The sequence below is a fragment of the Oenanthe melanoleuca genome, chromosome 5, assembly GCF_029582105.1.
Source record: "Oenanthe melanoleuca isolate GR-GAL-2019-014 chromosome 5, OMel1.0, whole genome shotgun sequence".
Classification (NCBI taxonomy): Eukaryota; Metazoa; Chordata; class Aves; order Passeriformes; family Muscicapidae; genus Oenanthe; species Oenanthe melanoleuca.
Genome location: NC_079339.1, coordinates 8,041,403 through 8,061,574, shown reverse-complemented (window position 1 = coordinate 8,061,574; position 20,172 = coordinate 8,041,403). Strand labels below are relative to the sequence as shown.

The following is a 20,172-nucleotide window of genomic DNA, read 5'->3' as shown; positions in this document are numbered from 1 at the left end:
GATAAAAACTGAACATCTGAACACCATGAAGCCATTTCTCCTCATGCTGATGCCACACACAAATTATGCTGTGAAGAAGTTTCCTGAAACCTCTAGAACTGGGCCCTTGCAGAGTAAGTAAAACATGATTTTTTTTTTAAAGCAATATTGTTCACAGATGAAGCTATTGATTTGTAGCAGTTAATTTTTGTGTAAGAGCCCCCTGTGTTTGCATTAGGGGAACCTGTTTATTCTGGAATTAAATGAAAGCCCTAAAAATGGGGTCATTTTCTGCCTATGGAGCAATTCCTATGGACTTTGGCAAGCTCCAGTGTTGGTTTTATGGGACAGATAAGGATAATCCAGCCATCACTCTGTCTCCTGACCCTGCCTGTGAGTTTCCTTTGTCTGCCCCTCCACCTGATGGGACCAGTTTCAGTGGGTTCATTTGGCAGAATCAGCTCTGTTAAAGCCTCTGGGCTGACCTCAAGACAGTTTTGACCTGAAATCCACTGCTGGTGTCAACCCAAAACCCACAAAAACATCAGGTGGAGCTGTGGGTTGGAAAAGCTGCTGCAGGGTGCCCACCACACCCCAGGAACAGCCATGAATGGGCACAAAATGGACTTCAAAAAAACTGTAAAATGTTTCTATGAAGTTTTCACAACAATTTTGTTCTCAGCTGCCTCTTCAGACAGTCTGGAGGCAGAGTTTGAGTGGCCAGGCAAATCTTTGACGGTAAATCTCCTTTCCTTTGGTGTTTGCTCCCAGGATGAGGGGAAGCAGCAGCACTGATCTTGAGATTGTGAAGGCTAATAAAGACATCCATCTGTGCTACTAAAGTCAATGGTATCAAAGCAATTCCACTCATTTCACTATGTGAAGTGGAAAAAGGACTTTCCACACTCACTGGCTAACAGCTCCTGCATAAAAAGCCCCAGGAACACCAAGGGAAGCCATAATAAGCAAGTCTGATCCCAGGTCCTTTTTAGTTTGCTTCCACAGTGTTCTTGGCTTGGGATCTGATTTTGAACTACTAGGAAAAAAACAGCTACAAGGCTAAATCTGAAATTGGAGCTCAAATCACCCTTTATGTCAAATCCTACCCTGACTCTTTACAATTCTGAATCTGAACATGTTTTTGATCTCAGAGCAAAACCTGGTTGGCAACATTCCCACCCTAGAAATGTCCTGACTTGCTTTGTTGGCATCTCCATGCCACCTGCTTGTGGGTTTGTATGGCAGAAGGCACTCCGAGAGGAACAAATTCCTGAGAGCACCAGTGACTCTGGAAAAAAACACATAAAGCATTGTATGGTCAACAAATAGTTATGATTTTATTGAGTGGTAGAATACACAAGGAAAAAAAAAATGTTCTTTTTGAGTTACTGGATTTTTAATTTTTTTTTTTTTTTTTTTTTAAGAATTAAAAAAAGCCAGAAGCTGTCCTATAAGGAATGAGGGTTTGCTGTTTTAACATTGGAAATGTTAGGGCTTTGTTAGGAAGGCTTTCTTGGGAAAGCATCTACTGCAAAGGATGTCTTTGCCCTAATGAAGACCTCAAATCCAGCCAGAGAGCTCAGCCCCTGCAGTAGGGAATGGTGGTGCCTGGACATGGGTCCTGACGAGCTTCCCAAGCCCTATTTCAATGAGCAATTGGGATCTAGACTCCTCAAATCCATGCTTGGAGGGAAAACTCCAAGGGAAGTCCCCTAATTCCCACTGTGCCTGTCCCTGGGAATGGGGGCAGTGAGTCCCTGCTGCCAGAGCTGTGGGAGGGGGGGCTCAGTGTGAGATCCAGCTCACTCCAAGGTTCCTGTGGATGCCACCAGTCCTTGCCACCCCCTCTGAGCCCCAGCTCTGCCCTGTCCTGCCCCGTGTCTCCAGCACAGCCTTCCAGGCAATTCCAGCCGTCCTGGGAGATTATGGGACACCTGATTCCAAATTTCTCCTCTTTCACCCCTCAGTATTTTTTCTCCCACTCTGATGCATCCCTCCCCAACTCCTGACCTTCCCAAGCTTCTCCCATCTCTCATTCTCCTCCCAAAACACGCCCAGAGGCTTCTCTTTGCTGCAGTTTGTGCTTTCTTCTGGCATCCTCCATCACCCTGGTCCTCCAGTCCCCCACAGTGAGTGGGGAGAACAAATCCCATCCTTCCCTGGCTGTTTGATTCTCTGCCCTGAAACCAGCTCTGTGTTTCCAGCTCCACATTGCCATGTGGTGTAGCTGGGCTCAGTAAACCCTGGCAGGCTCCCAGCACCTCTTACTAGCTTAGGGTTTTTTTCATGTTTGTGTCTCATTACAGTGCAAATGAATGACCTCTATCAAGACAGAAAGTGGGCAAAATTTCACCTCATTATTTACAGAGAAACTGGTTAGTTAAGAGTCCTCAGAAAGCTGGGCAAAGCTGTTTTGAAAATTCTGTGTTTTGGTCATTTTGATGGCAGATTTTAACCTGCTCGTGTCTCACTCATTTCTGCCTTATTGAAGACAAAGCTCATGAGAATTTTATATCCATCTACATTTCCAGTCTTACTGAAACTTCTGGAATATCTCCAGATAAACCTGATTTTATTTGAAGAACAATGATAACAAAGCAGATTGATCCAGACTTCCAGGGCTTTTAGTCAGGGATCTCCTTCTTTGACCTACTCCAGTTAAAAAGTGGAGAGTTTGTAGAATCCTGGAATGGTTTGGGTTGGAAGGAACAATAAAAATCATCCAGTTCCACCCTCCTGCCATGGACAGGGACACCTTTCCTAGACCAGGTTGCTCCAAATCTCATCCAGCCTGGCCTGGAACACTTGCAGGGATGAGGTGTCGACAAGGAATCATAGCACATAGAAAACAGCTCAAATTCCAAGATTGAAAGCTGGGATTTTTTTTTTTTTTTTTTTTTTTTTTGAAACAGAAGAAAAAGCTATATGAGCTGGAGAGGCTTTGCCTGAAAAAATAATAAGGTTTTTCTGGGAAAAAAATGCCCATTTGCCTAAGAGCTGATCTTTCCCCAAGATCAACCAAAGCAGTTTCCCAAGAAGAAAGGTGAGAAGAGAAGAAGGGGACAGGGCAAAGGAGGAAAACATTTGCTCTGGAAAGAAGACAAAAAAAACCCAAGGGCTGTCAGAAGAATAAGGATATTTAAAAGTTTGCACTGCTGATGCCACTGTGCTCATGGTCATCCTTGCTAGAGCACAGTGAGGTACATTCAAGGAAGGGATGCAGAAATTAAGGCAGTCCTGATGAGATTAGCCAAATTCCAGGCTAGCTCCTTACTACCTGCCTGGGAAATCACAGCATCCAGAAGGATTTATTTATGTAGCTTTTCACCCTAAACATTCCTGGTGGTACTTGGGTGAGCAAGACCCCCAGCACATGCCCTTTACAAACCATAAGTACTGCTTGCTGAAGTTGCAAGATGCTGAATTCCCCATCTGTAAGCAAAGATAAAATCTCATTTTATTCTCCGAAGAAGACAGGGAGGGAATACATTTTTTTTTTCTTTGGAATGCTGGCCACAGTCCCAGAGTCGTTTCTGTTCATGATGAAGCACCTTTGCTGATTCTGTGGGATGCTGCTAGGATTCAGGGATGTGATAGAGAAGATCCAGTTTCAGAGCTGAGGGAAGTAATGAGGCATGCAAAGTAACCAGAGTCTCCCTTCTGGTGTTTCCAGGGAGCACGGAGGCAGATGCTGGAGCTGGAGGTTGCTTTTGGAACCATAGCCCTTTGACCTAAACCAAATATCCCTTCTGTTGTGTTGCAGCTGAACCTGAAGCCCTGGATTTATTTGGGGTCAGGTTACCTGTTCCAGAAGCACCTGGAAGCTGTTCAACCATATCTCCCGATAAGCCAGTAGTGAATTTTGGTAATTGAGTTTTAGACAACATGTAAGAGGGCTCCCCAAAGGTCTCACATCAGCAGCACAGCCTGATTCCAGAGCTGATTCCAGCTGGGATCGACTGTCTGAGCAGCTCCTCCTTGTGCAGGGAGAACTCCTTTTCTCCTGTGATTGTTCCCAAGGGAAGGGTGAGCAGTGCCACGGCTCCTGGCCTGGGGCAGGCAGGAGGAGGCTCGGTGCCTGCCAGGCATGTGCAGGCAGGCAGAACTCGGGGTTTCTGCAGGGCAGGATGGTGAAAAGGCCATTTGTGGTTCCCCTGCAGCACTGAGGAGCAATTAGCACGTTTTGCTTGTGTGATTGTTTTGGTCTTTTGTGTGATTTGCTGGCAATTCCCTGTGCCAGACCTGCTGCTCATTAAAGAGAAAACAAACCCTCTCCTAAAGGAGACATTTTGCTGTTTAAACCCAGAAATCTACCGCCCCCTGGGAAGAGGGGCTGATCCTAAAACTCGGCCATGTTAACCCTGCTGTGATTAGGGGTTAGCTGTGCAGGGCCAGGGTCACAGCTGGCACTGAAGGGATGCTGTGATTAGAGAAGGAAGGAGGCAAAGCAGGGAGCTGGGAGCTGGACAGGGCTGGGAGCACAGTCCAGCAGCTGCCGATCCCCTGGGATGTCATTCCTCTTCTACACAAACACGGGAAAGAGGCATGAGCTGATTGGGGTGTCCTTGGATTGCAAACACTCATTGAGATCTAAAAACCCTTCAGTGTGAATCAGGGTTTGTGTGGTTTAGGCAGAATGAGAACGAGTCTTGTGAAAAGGTCAAGGTCAGATATTAATGCCCCTTTTTTAAACATTCCTCATCATCCTCTCCCAACCTTCAGTTCCTTGCACTGCTGGCCTCGCTTTCTACCCTCTGGAGCACATTTTAAATCTGCCTGGATTAAACAGGTTGCCTGGGCCTGCACCAGAAGCAGCTGACAAGACAGGAAACTCCCCTCCAACCATGGATTTAGACAGATCTGAGAGTAAAACACACAAGTGTGATCCCCCCCCACGCCCCCCCATCCCTCCCGGTCACTCACACCTCCCCAGAAAGATTCATGATCACTTATGGAGATAAGCATCCAGCCAGAGATCTCCAGATTTCTTTAGGGACCTGTGGGAAGAAGAGGAGAAGTTTGGGAATCTTGCTTTTGTCGTGTTTTTCCTGCAATGAAGGCTGTTACTGAATTTGAATATCAACCATAGGATCACACTCATAGAACCCACCCTCTGTCAGTGTGAAGCCATTCCCCCTTGTCCTCTCACTACAGATCTCATCCAAAGTCCCTCTCCAGCTCCTTTGGAGCCCTTTTAGGCACTGGAAGGGGCTTTAAATTCTCCTGGGAGCCTTCAGGATTCACTCCACCCTGCCTTAGTGCTGCGTGTCCCTGTCCTAACTGGATTTGAGCACAAAAGCAGGTTTGGAACCCGCTCTGCTGCCCATTGTGGCCACCACACTTTAATCTGCAGGCGGTGCCTGGACTGCAGAGCTAGCTCATGTTCCCTGCCATGAATTATTCCCCTGGGAGTAACTGAGACAGCAGCATTAACACCAAGGCTGCTGACAAGGGCTGTTAGACTCGACTCCAGCTCTGCCTGTAGGGAATTGCCTGTTGCTGCTGGCAGAGCTCTCAGGGGACACAGCAGGGGCTGTAACTTGACCTGTTTCCCTTTGATTCATCTCACTTTGCAGCAGGAGATCCGCTGGCAGCTCCCTCCAGCAGGAGCCACCAGCTGCCAGAACAGGATGGTGTAAGAATCACAATCATTAAGACTGAAAAAGCCCTCTAATATCAACCCCAGCACTGCTGAGCCACCATATCCCCACATGCCACGATCAGGTTTGTATTCATCTAAAGGTCAAGTGTCTGGAACTTTGATAGCAGCAACAAAAATTTCTGAAGGGTTTTTTTTCCTCTGTGCTAGAAAATATCAGGTGTCCATGGAAGAATGAGCTGCAGGTGCGATCGGGGGGACCTTACCCAACAATGTCTACAAATGCTTTCCCAAGAGGCTTCTCCTCATACTGGACTCCATACTTGGCACATAAAGACTTCACCAGAGGCTTCACCTTCCAGAAGTTGTGGCGTGGCATTGTTGGAAACAGGCTGGAGAGGAGAGAGTGAAAACAAAGCTGAGAAAACTCTTGAGACAAGCGACAAGGGATGGGCATTAGGGTTTGCATCCTCAGGGGCCCATCCTTGGGCTCCTCCTCAAGCTGCACAAACAAAGGAAGGGAGGCACAGAGACACCCCTGCTTTACACTCCTCTGTCTCAAGGAGGTGGTGAAAACTGATTTTCCTGTCATGCCCCAAAGCAAAGCCGTGCTCAGGACACGCTGAAAGCCAGTTTGTGCCAGAAGGGACACAAGTGCAATGAGAGGGAGGCAGGAGTGAGAGAACAGCCTCAGAGATGGCTGCCCACTCTTCTGGGAATAATTGTTTCTTGAACTGAATTCCCAGTGACCTGCTTTTCCACTTCTGGGAGCAGGTAAAGAAGGATTCTGGGGACACCTTGCCCTGTGCTCTTCCATGGAGATTTCCTAAACTGACTCCCAAACCAGCCAGCTTCACCCTAAAAGCCATTTCTTTTACATTTGCTGTTGCCATTGGCAACAGACTGTCCATATGGCCCTGTTTTCCATATTTTTTCTGGAATCTAGTACCCAGCATCCTACACATTCCCACACTCTATAAAACACTGGAATGCTTTAGGGGAGGGGAGTTTTTTGAGATGGATGCTTGATTTGGGATTTGAGCCCACAGCCTTCATAACTGGTAGATGCATAATGATGACTCCTAATTAAACTCTAAATTAAGGCTGTGAGAGTGGAAGCTTTGAAGAAAGAGAGGAAAATGTCATGGCTGTAAGAGAAGCAGACTATTCTGGAATGGTTTGGGTGGGTAGGGGTCTTGAAGCTCATTCAGTTCCTGCCCTGCCATGGGCAGGGACACCTTCCGCTATCCCAGGTTGCTCCAAGCCCCATCCAGCCTGGGCTTGAGCACTTCCAGGGACAGCTTCCACAGCTGTGTAGTCTGAGACTCTGTTTCCTTGGCATACAACCCTGCCCCACCTAGCAATTCCCTCCCCTGGGCTGTGACAAGCTGGCACTGCCCTTGTGATCCCGGCTCTGCACTCACTGGTGCTCGATCTGGAAGTTCAGGTGCCCGGTGAACCAGTCATTGAAAAAGGATTGCTCAATGTTGCAGGTCGCTGCCATCTGCCAGGGAGAGAGAAAGCTGTAAGGATTAGGGATGGCTCATCCCAAAATCAGGGTGAAATTCCTCCTCCCGGAGCTCTGGGAGTGCAGAGCCTGCTGTGCTGGCCCCGCTGGGGAGCAAGGGGAGCTTTAATCCCCCCTCACTGGTGGTGAAGTGATGTAGCAGCCCGAGTCCAGATTCCTAAATCTCAGCCTCTCCCATTGGAGATCTGAGGGCTGAGAGCAGTACCAAGGTGGGAAACAGGAGGAAAATGCACGGGCACAAAGCTTCCCCATCCACGTGTAGTTATTGCCCAGTTTGCTTTAAGTGCAATATTCTGAGAATATTTCTTAGGTATTCTTGCCACTGATAATCATAAAATTAGATATTTTTTCTTAAAATTCAACTAGATTTTTGATTGGGTTACTCCCTAACACATTTTACTTGGATTTGCAGGGAGACAGAACTGCCAAAATATTAAGAATATGGTTCTAGAATAAAGAAGAGGAAAGGGAGCACTCAATCACCCATCTGCCAGAACAAAAGGTGGGCTCCAAAATGAAGAGTCAACTTTTTTTCCTCAGCTGTTCTGTTGCTGGGATCTACAGGCCTGGCCAAACCACACAGGAATGTTTTTTGGATTTACAGTCACATCCAGCTTCACTCACCACAGTCACCCCCACTCTCAACTTGCCTCCAGGAGCAGGTAACCTTTTGATTGTCAAAATAATTGCAGAACGTTGGAATTCCATGTCTTTCCCCAGCATTGCTGGCTCTGGGAAGAACATCTTTATGGGACAAGTCATGGACAAGACACTCTGTCCTAGTAAGGAGTGGTGGTAACTATCACACTCTGAGTAAATCCCATTTTGGGGTGAGTCAGGGGTGTTGTTTTCCCCCCTCCCAGTTACCTGGGAACTCAGCCAGTCTCTGTGCTTCTCAGAATCAATTTCCATTGGAATGTGATTCATCTGGGTGACCCACACGAACCAGTGACTCTCCAGAAATCTGCAAAACCAGGGAAAATCATGACAATTTCTACCATATGTAAGGACATCAGGTAATTAGAGTGGGCTTTGCAGGGAGCAGCAGAGACTTGGATGGATGTTGACAAGGACTTGCCTGGAATCATCCTTGTTCCAGGCTTGTTTTCTGCAAGAGCAGAATTTTGCAATTTTGCTTTTTTTTTTTTTTTTTTTCCTTGCACTTTAAGTTTCATCAGAAATTTTGGGAATAATAGGCTGGTTGTGATAAGTTTTCCAGCTTGATTTCAGACTTGAAGCATGCACAGGATTACCTCTGCAGGTGGCAAGAAATGAGGGTGGGACTCTGGGAGGGTCCAGCCATGACCAAAGTGAGATTAGCAGTATGTGAGAACAGGGAATGAGGAAAGGGGAGAATCCTGGACGATCATGGGGCAGGGGGAGAAGCAGAAGAGTGCCAGAGGAGCTGGAACTCAGAGATGCTGACAGGGAAGTGAAGCAGTGGGACACAGCAGAGCTGAGGCCAGGCTCAAACAGCACTGGAGGGATGGGAGAGCAGAGGGGATGCCCTTGCTCCCCTACCTGACAAACGTGAGGAGACACAGGGAGCCCAGGACGCCGTAGAACGGGATGTAGGTGATGAAGTAGCGCAGGTAGTAGCTGATGGCCCAGGCCAGGTCCTGGGGGGACAGAGAAAACACCAGCCCTCACTTTGCCCATCCTGGATAACACGCCCTTGCTGCTGATGTTGGGAACACTGGGTGATTCCTGCCTGCCCCCTGGCCTCCCTCTCTGCTCCAGTTTCCAGCCAGACCCCACAAGGATGGAGGGAATGTTTCACTCACCGCCCAGAACCTGCGCCTGATCATGGTCGAGATGATTTGGATTTGGAAATACACAGGGATGAGCAGAGGCGGGAAGACTGCAAGGCAAAGGGAAATGGTTTGGCCATCAGAGGGGTGGGAAGGTGTGTGACATGAGGGACTGCTTCCATGGAACTGGGAACATGCAGTATTTCCATGGAGCCTCTCACATGGAGGTTATTCCCAGCCTCAGCTGTTTTACATTCCCTTGCTCTACAGGGCGATGTTCCAGGTGCTTGGATATCCCTGAGCTGATTTTGGGACCTGCATGGCATCCTGAGGAAGGGTGGGATGAGCTGGGATTTGAGGAGTTGCTCTGCTCACACAGTGAGGGCTGGAAAGGACAAGTGGCATTCCATGAAAAGGGAAGAGAGGAGGGTGGATACTCACTGAGGAAGAAGTACTCGTGCTGGTGGTTGTAAGGCAGGTACTTCAGCTTCTTCTTGCCATACTGCAGGACACAAAGAGACAGCTCAGCCTGGACATTTCCAGGTAAAAGCAGGTTCTCTGCAGTAATTCTTCGTTTATTGATCAGGGAGTTTTGACTGGATCCCCACCAGCGGGTAAGAAGAGATTTGGTGTGATTAAATGTCCTGACTTTGTCATTGTGTAAATTTTTAAAGATAATTTCTATTTACTTGATGGAATTTTGATGCGCTTAACCTTCTGCCATGACTGTGTCTGTGAGCAGAGATGCCAGCACCTCCATCTTTACTAACATGAATGTGATAAGCATAAAGTCTGATTTTTTGGAAAGGAAAGCTTGTAACACCAATAAATCAGGCGCATTATTCCCTCTGGGCTGAGCTCTGCAAGGCTATGTGCTCGGCATCATTTGGAAAAGGTTTTTATACCAATGTGAGAATATTGGAATTTACTGATTCTGGCCTAATATCAGATATTTTGATGCAGAAATGTAATTTTCCTTGTTATCACAAATGTTTAGGTTTTTGTTTAAGTAGTAGAACCATGGTCTGCTTTCTCAATAATACAAAATCTGGCTGAGAAGCCATTTTTAATGTTGTATTTCCCTGTGTTGTCTTTGCTGCTTGTCCATTTTCTTAGGGTTTTGTTTTTAAAACAAAAATAAATCCATAGAAATCCTTGCTCCATTGTGAAAAACACCATGATTTAAGTGCTTTGGGTAGGTTTTTATAAGCAGGCAGTAAATGTTTTGGCTCTGGAAGAGTGGATTGAATTAAAATTAAAATCACTTGATGGGGGAAGATATTTGCTATGGAAATGAAAGGTCAGTTTTGAAATGCTCCTGCTGGAATAATGATGAACACCATATTTCCCCCTCACATTGGTACTTCAAGCCAGAAGGATGAAGTGGCCTTCAGTGGCCTTTTGCTTTTTTTCCAATCCCATCTGCATTATTTTTCCCGAGTTAACCCAGGACACTTTCTCCTGTGGTCAGCACAGGAAATGGATTGGGAATTAGTAGTCAATGCTGCTCCTCAGCCCAAGGGTTGGCTCCAAACTCCTGTCAGACAGACGAAATCCCTGGATTAAGCATTTCCTTTCTAGCATTCCTGGAAGTCCTGCCTGTGTAAGTCATGTCTAACAATGGGAGCCAACTCCTGGATTTGCGCAACCACTCTCCCAGGCCCTCTCGGACAGCAGTTCCCAAGTTTTTCCCACTTTTACTCACCTCAACGGGCTGTGTGTCTCCCAGGACAAAAATGTGCAGCATGTTCACATCTGGGTCCTTCTTGAAGATGTTGGGCTTGGCATGGTGCTGGAAGTGGCGGTGGTTCCACCAGTTTGCAGAGGCACCCTGGGCAAGGAGAACAAGGAGTTTTCATCCATGGAGAGCTGCCCCCAAGGTGGGATTACCCAATCATTTATAGGAACTAAAGGAACAAAAGTTCCTTTTGGCCCAGTCTGTGGCCAAAGTGGGAAAGAGCAGCAAGCAGGGATTGGTGGAGTCATTGGTTACTATGAGACTGCTGCTCCCAGAGGGATCCCAAAGGATCATCCGTGCTGAAAGAACACGGAATAAATACACTCTGAGCGAGTTACAGGTCACTGTGTCTTCCCAGAAAATCCTGAAATGGTTTGGGTTGGAAGGGACTGTAAAGCTCCTCCAGTCCCAACCCCCTACCATGGGCAGGGACACCTTCCACTAGCCCAGGCTGCTCCATGGGCAGTGGTCACCAACTTTTCTTGTGCCTCTGCTCACTCTGGGAAGGTTGAGAGTCTCCCTTTCCTACTCTGCCACAGCCAAAGTGATGCATTCCCAGCATTTCCTGGCTCCATAATTCCCTTTACCTTCAGGTGTCCAATGACAAACTTGTGGACAATGTGGTTCCAGGAAGACTTCTTGAAGACAGAGAGGTGTCCAAAATCATGTTGCAGCCACCCTGCCTGTGCCTGAGATGAGGGGAAATCAAATAGTTAGGAAACTATTGGGAATCAGAGCTAAGCAGGAAAGAAATGGAGATGGAGGGCACATTGGGAGTGTGAGGAAGATCTCTTTGTCACCTGGGAAGTTGTAAGGATGCAGGCAAGGATGAGGGTTGTGATCCAGCCAGTCCCGAAGTAGGAAACCATGAGCCAAGCCAAAACTTCCATGGCAATGATGTGGCCCAGGTAAAGGGAGAAGAACAAGGGGCTGGCTCGGAACAGGTTCATGTCCTCCGCTGTCTTCCGCAGGGTCCGGAAATCCTCCACCAGCTGGGACTGCAACAGGACAGACAAGAGCAGGGTGAGGCTTGGAAGGGAGCCTGACTGACTTGTAGGATAGATGGAGAAAGGATGAGCTGCATGCCAAGGACCCTGTCTCCATATTCCAGCTTTTTGCCCTGTATTCCTACGAATAAACATCCTGGCCAGTCTGTGCCCACATCCTGACCTTTTGGACCTGCAGCTAGGAGAGTAATCCAAGCTCTGTTGAGTGTCACATCACCTGATAGCTCTTGTTTGAATGAGCTTCCTAAGCAATAAGGAGAAGCTGGAGCAAGAGGGGATTCAGTGCTATTGTGCCTAATTCCAGAGCTCTGATAATGAGCACCCACTATCACCCGTCATCCATTCAATCCATGGGCCAGCTCCTGTGCAGCCATCCATGAGGAGCATTCCTGGGTCACTGGGGGCCAGCGTTGTCCCCTCCATTGTGAGTGACACAGATCTATCACAATCATGGCCAGCCACAAACAACAGGACAGGATTGAGTTTCCTGGCCAGAGCCAGTTGTGCCACGCTCTGGGCCTGAATAATGGATGAGCAGGGATACAGAGCTGCCCTGAGGATGGGCAGTGGCTGCTGGTCCTTAGCAAGGCCACCAAAATGAGACATCTCATTTGGGGACTTGTGTTTTGGAGCTTGGTCACCAGCAAGGGAGCAACAGAAGGGACCACAGTCACCAGAGGCTGGTGCACATTTCCCATTCCACGTCTCTGTTCCCATTTCCCTTCAGGATGGGCTCAGTCCAACCTGGATGCCTGGAATGGGCTGCCAGAAACTGGCTGTTGGTGGCTCTGTGGGAAGAAAAGGTTTGTACTGACAAAAGTGTCACTCTCTTTCCACACATATTTTAATCCACAACAGGATGAAAATAAGGCTATATGGAGATGTTCAGTCACTGAGAACTCCTCTCCCCCTCTGGAGAGCATCCCAAGAGGGAAAAAATGGTGGGAATAGCCAGCCTGAGCCCCAGCTGGGGAATAAATACTCACATTTTTGTCTCGGTCCTGGCTGGGCTCCCCTGGAGCGAGTTCTCCAATAAGCAGTGGCTTGAGAAACTTCTGCACCAAGGTGGGATTGATATGGAAGGCCTGGAATGCATCCTGGAGTGGAAACAGGAGGAACTGCATAAGATCCAGTAGTAAGATATGCCTCCTATTCACTGTGTCACTCTCACCCACCTCCAGTAGTTGTGGAACTTGTGGAAGAAGTGGGGCCAGGTGATCTCCAGCTCTGTGATCACTTTTTGGGACATTAATTCCACTAAAGCCTGATGAATTTGCTGTCCTGGGAATGGTGAGACCTGGGATGGCATCCAGCCATATGGTGAAAGGCACCTCAAGAAATTCTTTCTAAGCAACTAAATACTTAAATCCTGTTAATTCCCTTAGAAGGTAGGCAGAGGGGAATTTGTGCAAATCCCTCGTAGGTTATAAATACCCTTGGAAAATCTGCTCCTCATGGCAAGTCAAGAGAGGGGGTGACTGTGGTGACTGAAGCTGGATGTGACTGCAAACACAAAAATATTCCTGGGTGTTTTGGCCAGGCCTGGAGATCCCAGCAGTAAAACAGCTGAGGAAAAAAGTGGTGACTTTTCAGAAGAATAATGCCTTGTTTGTGGAATCATTTTGATCCTAGCATTCATGAATTTATCTGGCTCTTCTTTTTCTCTATTCCTTCTGCTTTCCACATATTTTTGTCCACCTGTATCCCACAGGTGCTTGATGCTCTCAGTGAGATCTTGGCCAGATCCTTTCACATAGCACAGTTGGAATTTTAACCCCAAGGACAGCTGCAGGGACAGAGGGCTGACCCAGATCAGAAACTCTCACTCTGTCCTTGCCCTTTCCTCACTGCACAGAAATGGAGTCAGCTCTTGGAATTCACCTGGGAGAACAGGAAAGATTGGTTAAGTGCTAAGAGAGTATGGAAAAAAAAAAAAAACATCATTAAAAACAGGAGTCAGGAGAACCATGCTCCACCTTTGTCCCATTGCCTAACAATTGTAGGGACCATCTAGTATCTCCCTCCTGGCTCTAAAGAGAAAGAGCAGGCTGGAAAGTGCTTCCTCTGTGTCCAGCTGACCCTTCTGGGGGCTGCCCTCCATCAAAAGTCTGGAGTTCAAAAATGCCAACGACCTCAGGCCCAAAGTCCACCAAAATCAATAGAAACTTGGACCCAGAAATGTGTCACTGAAATGCTGACTCTGGTTCCTTGTTTTCCTCCCTGGAACAAGTTGCAGAAGATGTGCAAGAGGAAGGAAAAGCAGAATGAGGGGGGGGAAATGAATAGCTGGTTGTGCCTACTGCAAGGCTCTGCAGTTTTGGGGTGGAAAAAAAAGAGAGGGGGGGAAGAAAGGGAAAGAGAGAGAGAGTTTTATATAAGGAACACCAAAAAATGTTGATTCAGTATTATCTTAACTGCTGTGAATAAAAGATTGGGTGCTCACTGCCTGGAGATCCTGCAAATTATGGAAGGATTGGATTTTTATTATGTATATCTCATGAAGCTCCTGTACTAATAGGTCCCAAATATAAGATAGCCCCTGAATTTTGGAATTGTTCTCAGTTTTATACTGCAGGAGATAAAAAAGCTTAAGGGAAAAGATAATCCCTGGGAAATGTTGTGTGCTATTGAAACTTGACCTCCCAACTTCGTGATCTACTGACCAAATAAGCTGAAGTGTTTTATGGGATGTGGGAATTATTCCAGCTGCTTTTGGTGAGAAAAAAAAGCTTTGTATAATTGAGATACGAGCTGTACTTGAGCAGTGGGAGTGCTTAGAGCAATCAGCACAAGGATTTTCTTTTACATCCCTCAACACCTCTGGGACAGAGACACTGCAAAGTGTCCCTGCCTTTGTGTTCTGTGCACAAGGTGACACCAAAACACCTTGGCCCAGACTCAAATGTTGTGTTTGAAAACATCAGAGACCCATGGAATGGTTTGGGTTGGAAGAGACTTCAAAAATCATTTCATTCCACTCCCCTGCCATGGGCAAGGACATCTTCCATAGACCAGGTTACTCCAAACCCCACCCAGCCTGGCCTAGGACACTTCCAGGGATGGGGCAGCCACAGCTTCTCTGAGCAACCTGGGCAGGGCCTCAGCACCCTCCCAGGGAAATATTTCCTCCTGAAATCCAATCCATATCCAGCAGGGTCAAGGCCAAGCCTTTCTCCCCCTGAATGAGAGGAGGTTTTCTGCCTGTAAATGGTTGTTCACCACAGGGGAGCTGCAGAACTGATGCCAATCCTGGTTTAGTGCTTGGAATGGTGATTTAAGAGTTTCCGAGCATTTTTGGGGCCGTGCCTTCATGGAGTGTGGGGAGGTGGGAGGAGAACCAGCAATCCTGGAACCACCAACCTGTGTTTCAGCCTCCCTTTCAAGGATTCCAGACAACTGCAGTAGCAGATGCTTTTTGGTTGCTAATGGAGATACTGGAGTTAAATTCTTGGGCATGGGAGTCAAACTCCTCCTGTTCCAGCAGCTCTGTGTATAAGCAGTTGAAAGCAAAACCAGGCCCACCTTTTGGAGGGAGGAAGCTATTCATTCAGGGGATTTACTGAAAAGGGACAGAAGGGCCAAAATGCAGCTCAGTGCTTCAAGGAAAAGAATGGAAAATAACCACAAGATGCAGGGAAGTGGGGCTGATGGAAAGGGAAGGTTCTGCCAAATAATTCTGTCACACATGGAGCCTCCTCCTTGCTAAGGTGTCAGGAGCCATGGGAGACCAGCAGTTCCTGCTCCTGCTTGGTTTCTGCATGTTTTGGGAAAAGCTCAGAGGCAGCTTGGATTTCATTAACACGCCCTGAGGGGAGAACATGCTCTCTGGATGCACTTCTGAGGAAGGTGGTTTTGAGGGGAACTCCAGACAACAAACAATTTATTTCGAATTTGTTCCTCTTTCAAGGTTGGGGGTTTTCCTGTTGTTGTTTGGTTTCTTATCTTTTACGGTGCTGAAACCTGAGAGGCGGCTGAACCCAGCGAAGGAGCAGCTGGAGCAGCAGCAAATGGTTTGCTGCCCTTTTTTTTTTTTTCTGCCTCTTTTCTGTAGCAACCTGTAACCAAATTCTCAAGAGAATTTTCTCCTGGGGAAAAGGAAAAAAAAAAAAAAAAAAAAAAAAAAAGCTCCTTGTTTTAAAGCCTCCTCACAGAAGCAACTTTGAGACCCAGGCTGGCCTCTGTTTAACCCTCCCTGTGCTGGCTGCGTGACTTTGCATGTCACAAGCTCCACACTGGAAAAGGGGAGATTCGGGACACTTGGCTCCTGAATTCAGGGCTGCAGGCACGGCACAAGCAGTAGACAAAGGCAAACCGGCAGGATTTAAGCCGAGCCATCCCTACCAAGCCATCTTCCAGACACCACGGCTGCAGGGGGGGACCTGCACCCGCTTGGAGCAAGCTGGGAGCAGCCAAAGGGCAGCCCGGGTGTCCAGCAGGTGTTGGGGGGACGGGGACAGGGGGCAGCAGGCAGCTGGCTCCCTCCAGGGAGGGAAGGAGCTGTCAGAGGATGCTGCTGGAGCCGGGAGAGCCGCGGGGGTCGGTCCTTACCGTGGCATCTTCGCCGGCGCAGTGGCTGATGACTCGCTGGCCCCCCGGGTGCCTGTTTGCCCACTTGGTGACATTATAAACCTTCCGCTCTATCACCAGCCACTTGTCCGTCCTCAGGTTGTGCTTCTGGATCTCCTCCCAGGTGTAGAAGCGGATCTGCGCCGCCGGCTCCCCCGAATCCCCCCCTTGCTCACCCCCTTTCCCCATGGGGCCGCTCGGTTTTCTTTGTCTTCTTGGCCAGAGGGGGAGAGGAGGGGGGAAATCCTGTCCCTGCCCTTCTCAGGGATGCGCCGGAGGGGAAGAGCTTTCCTGGCGGGATTGAACTCAGCTGATCCCCTGCTCCCTCCCTTCGCCTTCGCTCATGTCCTCCCTTCTCTTTGTTTCTCCTTCTCTCCGCCTGCTCGGAAGTGCCCCCTAGCCTGGCTGTCCCCGCACTGATGCACTTTATCCTCGCACATAGCCCTGTGTTTGGAGGGAAGCTCGGCCCCTTCCACCCACACCCCCCCTCTCGGGCATCCCCCCCGGGCATTCTCCTCCCTCCCATCCCCTCCCTCTCCCAGCATCATCCTTTCTCCGGGCACTCTCCTCCCTCCCGCCCCCAAACTCAGCATCCTCCTCCCCGCGGGCATCTCCCCCTTTCCCCCCGTCCCGCCCCCCTTTCCCGGGCATCCCCCCCGTGCTCCGCTCGGTGCCCGGGGCTCTCCCGCCGGGATCAGCCGAGCTCCAGCGCCAATCCCGGCTGTCCCGCCGCCCTCCCACTCCCGCCCATTGGCCCGTCCCGATCTTTCGAAGCGGGACCGCGGGGGGAGCCCCTCGCCTCCTCCTCCTCCCGCTCCGAGCTTCGTGTCCTCGAGATTTTTTGGCTCCCCCGCCTTTTTTTTTTCATTTTTTCTTTTTCCCGCGTTATTTTTCTTGCTCTTCCCCTTCTTTTCCCCCCTTCCTTTTCCCTGTTTTCTTTCTTCTTTTTTTATTTTTCTTCATTTCCTTTTCTCCCCTTTCTTCTTTCCTCCCTTTTCTCCCCCTCCCCACCTTTCCCCCTTTCCCTCCTTTCCCCTCATTTTCCTCCCTTTATCCCCCTTTTCCTCCTTCTCCTCTTTCCCACTTTTCTTTTTTTCCCACTTTTCCTCTTTTTCCCCCCTTTCCTTTTTCCCGCTTTCCTCTTTCCCCCCCTTTCCCCCATTACCCCTTCTTCCCTCTTTCCCCCTTTTGTCATTTCTTTCCCCTTTTCTTCCCCCTTTCCCCTTTTTCCTCCCTTCTCCTCTTCCCCCCTTCTCCCCTTCCACTCCTTTTCCCTCTTTTTTCCCTTCACCTCTCCTCCTGCTTCCCCTCTTTCCACCTCTTCCTCCTCCCTCCCCTCTCCTTTTACTATTTTTTACCATTTCTACTCTTTTAAAAAAACTTTTTTACTATTTTTATTATTTTTTTCTTTTCCCCTTCTTTTTCATACTTTTTTCTGCTTTTCCCCCCTTTTTCTGCCTTTTTCCCTCCCAGCCTTCTCACCCCACTTCTCACTGCTGAGCTCAGAAAGGAGCTGTAGCTGCTCTGCCCGAAATCTGCATTGTTTTGCTCTATTTTTGCCAGGCTGCTGCTGGTGGCTGCCAGACTTCCCAGCTTTCCTGTGGCACAAGCAGAGCTGGTTGAGCTCTGCTGCCTGAGGCCATGTTTTTATTAACAGGTGGGATAATGCCATCTTTGCCATCTTTTCCTTGCCGTGGGGCACTTTATTGTTCACAACTCCTGGCGGTAGGTTACGCAAGGCGAGGTGTTGCAAGGACAAAAACAACACAAACAACACACAGGGTTATCCATAGAATCACAGAAGGATTTGGGTGGGAAAGAGCCTTAAAGACCATCTAGTTCCAATCCTTTGCTATGGACAGGGAAATCTTCCACTATCCCATGTTGCTCCAAGCCCCATCCAGCCTGGCCTTGGACAGTTCCAGGAATGGGGCAGCCACAGCTTCCCTGGAAAACCTGTGCCAGGGCCTCACCACCCTCACAGGGAGGGATTTCTTCCCAATATCCCATCTAAATCTCTCTTCTTGAGCTTTGTGCCAAGCCATGCTAGAGCTTTCCTCTGTTTCTGCCCGGTGTTGATGCTGCAGGATGGCTTCAGCCTGTTAAACAATCCTTGCCTGTGGTGTGGGGTGAGGAAAGTCAGAAATGACAGGAATGTTTTGCTAAGACTTGCTAGTTTTATTTAGTTTGGTTCAAAATAGCCCTGTGACAAGGATCAGACTAAATTACAGCCAGACACCACATTAAGGTGGACCTGAAATTTTTTGCTTGTGATGAGGGAAAAGTTTTCTGAGTTCTTTGAATATGAGGGTTTTAATCCTGTGGTTGTGCCTGGATATGTTCAAGTCAGGAAGTAATCCTTCCCTATGAGGGTGTTGAGGCCCTGGCACAGGTTTCCCAGAGAAGCTGTGGCTGTCCCTGGATCCCTGGAAGTGTCCAGGCCAGGCTGGAAAGGGCTTGAAGCAACCTGGGATAGCGGAAGACATCCCTGCCCATGGCAGGGGGTTGGAATGAGATGAGCTTTAAAGTCCCTCCCAACCCAAACCATTCCTGGTTCCTATATTGATTTTATGAAATGAGTTGAAAAGGAGGTTGGTCCATTTTGGAATTTACCTGTAGATGGACAAAGAAACAAAATCAGCACCCAGAACTCCCCACCTGGATATTTCCCATGGAAAATTGCACCATAACTTAATGACAAGCCATTGAAAGATGCCTCTAAAATAATCCCTGCTGCTCTCAGCCTCCAGCAGCTCAGCCAGCCAGGCTGTCAGGCTTCAGGCAGTGCTTGTTCCGAGTTTTCTTTGGCTCCTGGGACACAAACCAGCCCCAGCAAAGAGAGGAGAACAGGCTCTGCTCTATGGCCAAGTGGGTGAAAGGCTGCGGCGGCTGCCCGGTGTAGCTTTAGCAGCACAAAGAGCTTGTGTGAGGGACATAAAAGCCCCGAGTTTAACCAAAGAGTCACGAGATGTGGGCAGAAAAGGTGAGGAACATGAAAGGGAGCAAAGTCTGGGCAGGGGGAATGTAAAAGTGGAAGAGTTTTTGCGGGGAGCACATGTAGAAGTGGCATGTCTGCTCTTCACCTGAGGATATCTTACTGGAATTGACTGGAATGATGAAAAAACAGGGAAAATTGGTAGCTGATGTGTCTTTATGCTGTGTCATGCATTGGTTTAATCTAAAAGAAGTTCCTTTTCCCTGAGGAAAGCGCTTTAAAAATGTAGCAAAACCCCAACATTTTCTGTGTTTATTGTCTCAGCCCTTTGTTGAGTTTTATGTAGGGGGCAAGGTCTGATAAGTTTTTTTGGCAAGGTCTGATAAGTTTGTTTTAATGTAGTTTTTATACAGGACTAGACTTTGACAGCAGCACGCTCTGCTGGCACCGGCACATGGAAATGCCCTGTAGCTGTGCTGCAATCCTCATGGATGTAGGGAAAATCCTCCTTTTCCCCCAATTTATAGTATGAGATCCATCACTTGATATGGCCAGGTGGCTCCAAGGCATGCTGTGGGAAAAGGAGGAAACAAGGGAAAGACATGGAGCTGCTTTCTGAAGGGGGAAAAAGGCAGGAACTGAGGATTTGGGGAGAAGAATAGAGTGAAAATCAGATTTAGCTGCACCTTTAAACTTTTTGATGCTTTTAATAACCATTTTGTTACCTTTTTCCTTTCTGCCAAAGAAAAATAGATGTAAGGAGAGAAAAGACTCCAGGTTTTCCCTGTCTTTCACAAGAGGGAAAGGCGGAGAAGCTCTGAACCTAAAAATAAATAATAAATTGAATAAAAATTTCAAACATAGTGGGGAACAGCTGGGCTGGGAATGGGAGCTGGAGCCTGGAGCCTGAGGTGAGGGAACCCAGTGATTAGATGGGAATGCTGTAGCAGCCCATGTATTTAAAACAAACTGCTACCAAAAAATTCCTTGATATTTTTTACTCAGGATATTTTTTTACTCTGACATATTCCACTATTTTCCCAGTCCTGGGAGAGTGGCTGGGAAATGA

The 20,172-nt window shown here is 48.1% G+C and overlaps 1 protein-coding gene across 1 annotated transcript; it reads right to left on the bottom strand.

Annotated features, from left to right (window-relative positions):
* Positions 1-3,412: 3,412 nt before the first annotated feature.
* LOC130253519 (acyl-CoA 6-desaturase-like) lies at positions 3,413-16,687 on the bottom strand. The gene is made up of 12 exons (XM_056492147.1): positions 16,151-16,687; positions 12,589-12,699; positions 11,396-11,593; positions 11,183-11,284; positions 10,563-10,688; positions 9,299-9,359; positions 8,891-8,967; positions 8,628-8,725; positions 7,974-8,070; positions 7,003-7,082; positions 5,845-5,970; positions 3,413-4,976 (listed from the first exon to the last, which is right to left on the bottom strand). The coding sequence occupies exons 1-12, from the start codon at positions 16,355-16,357 to the stop codon at positions 4,925-4,927; spliced, it is 1,335 nt and encodes a 444-aa protein (XP_056348122.1). The 5' UTR covers positions 16,358-16,687; the 3' UTR covers positions 3,413-4,924.
* Positions 16,688-20,172: the final 3,485 nt, after the last annotated feature.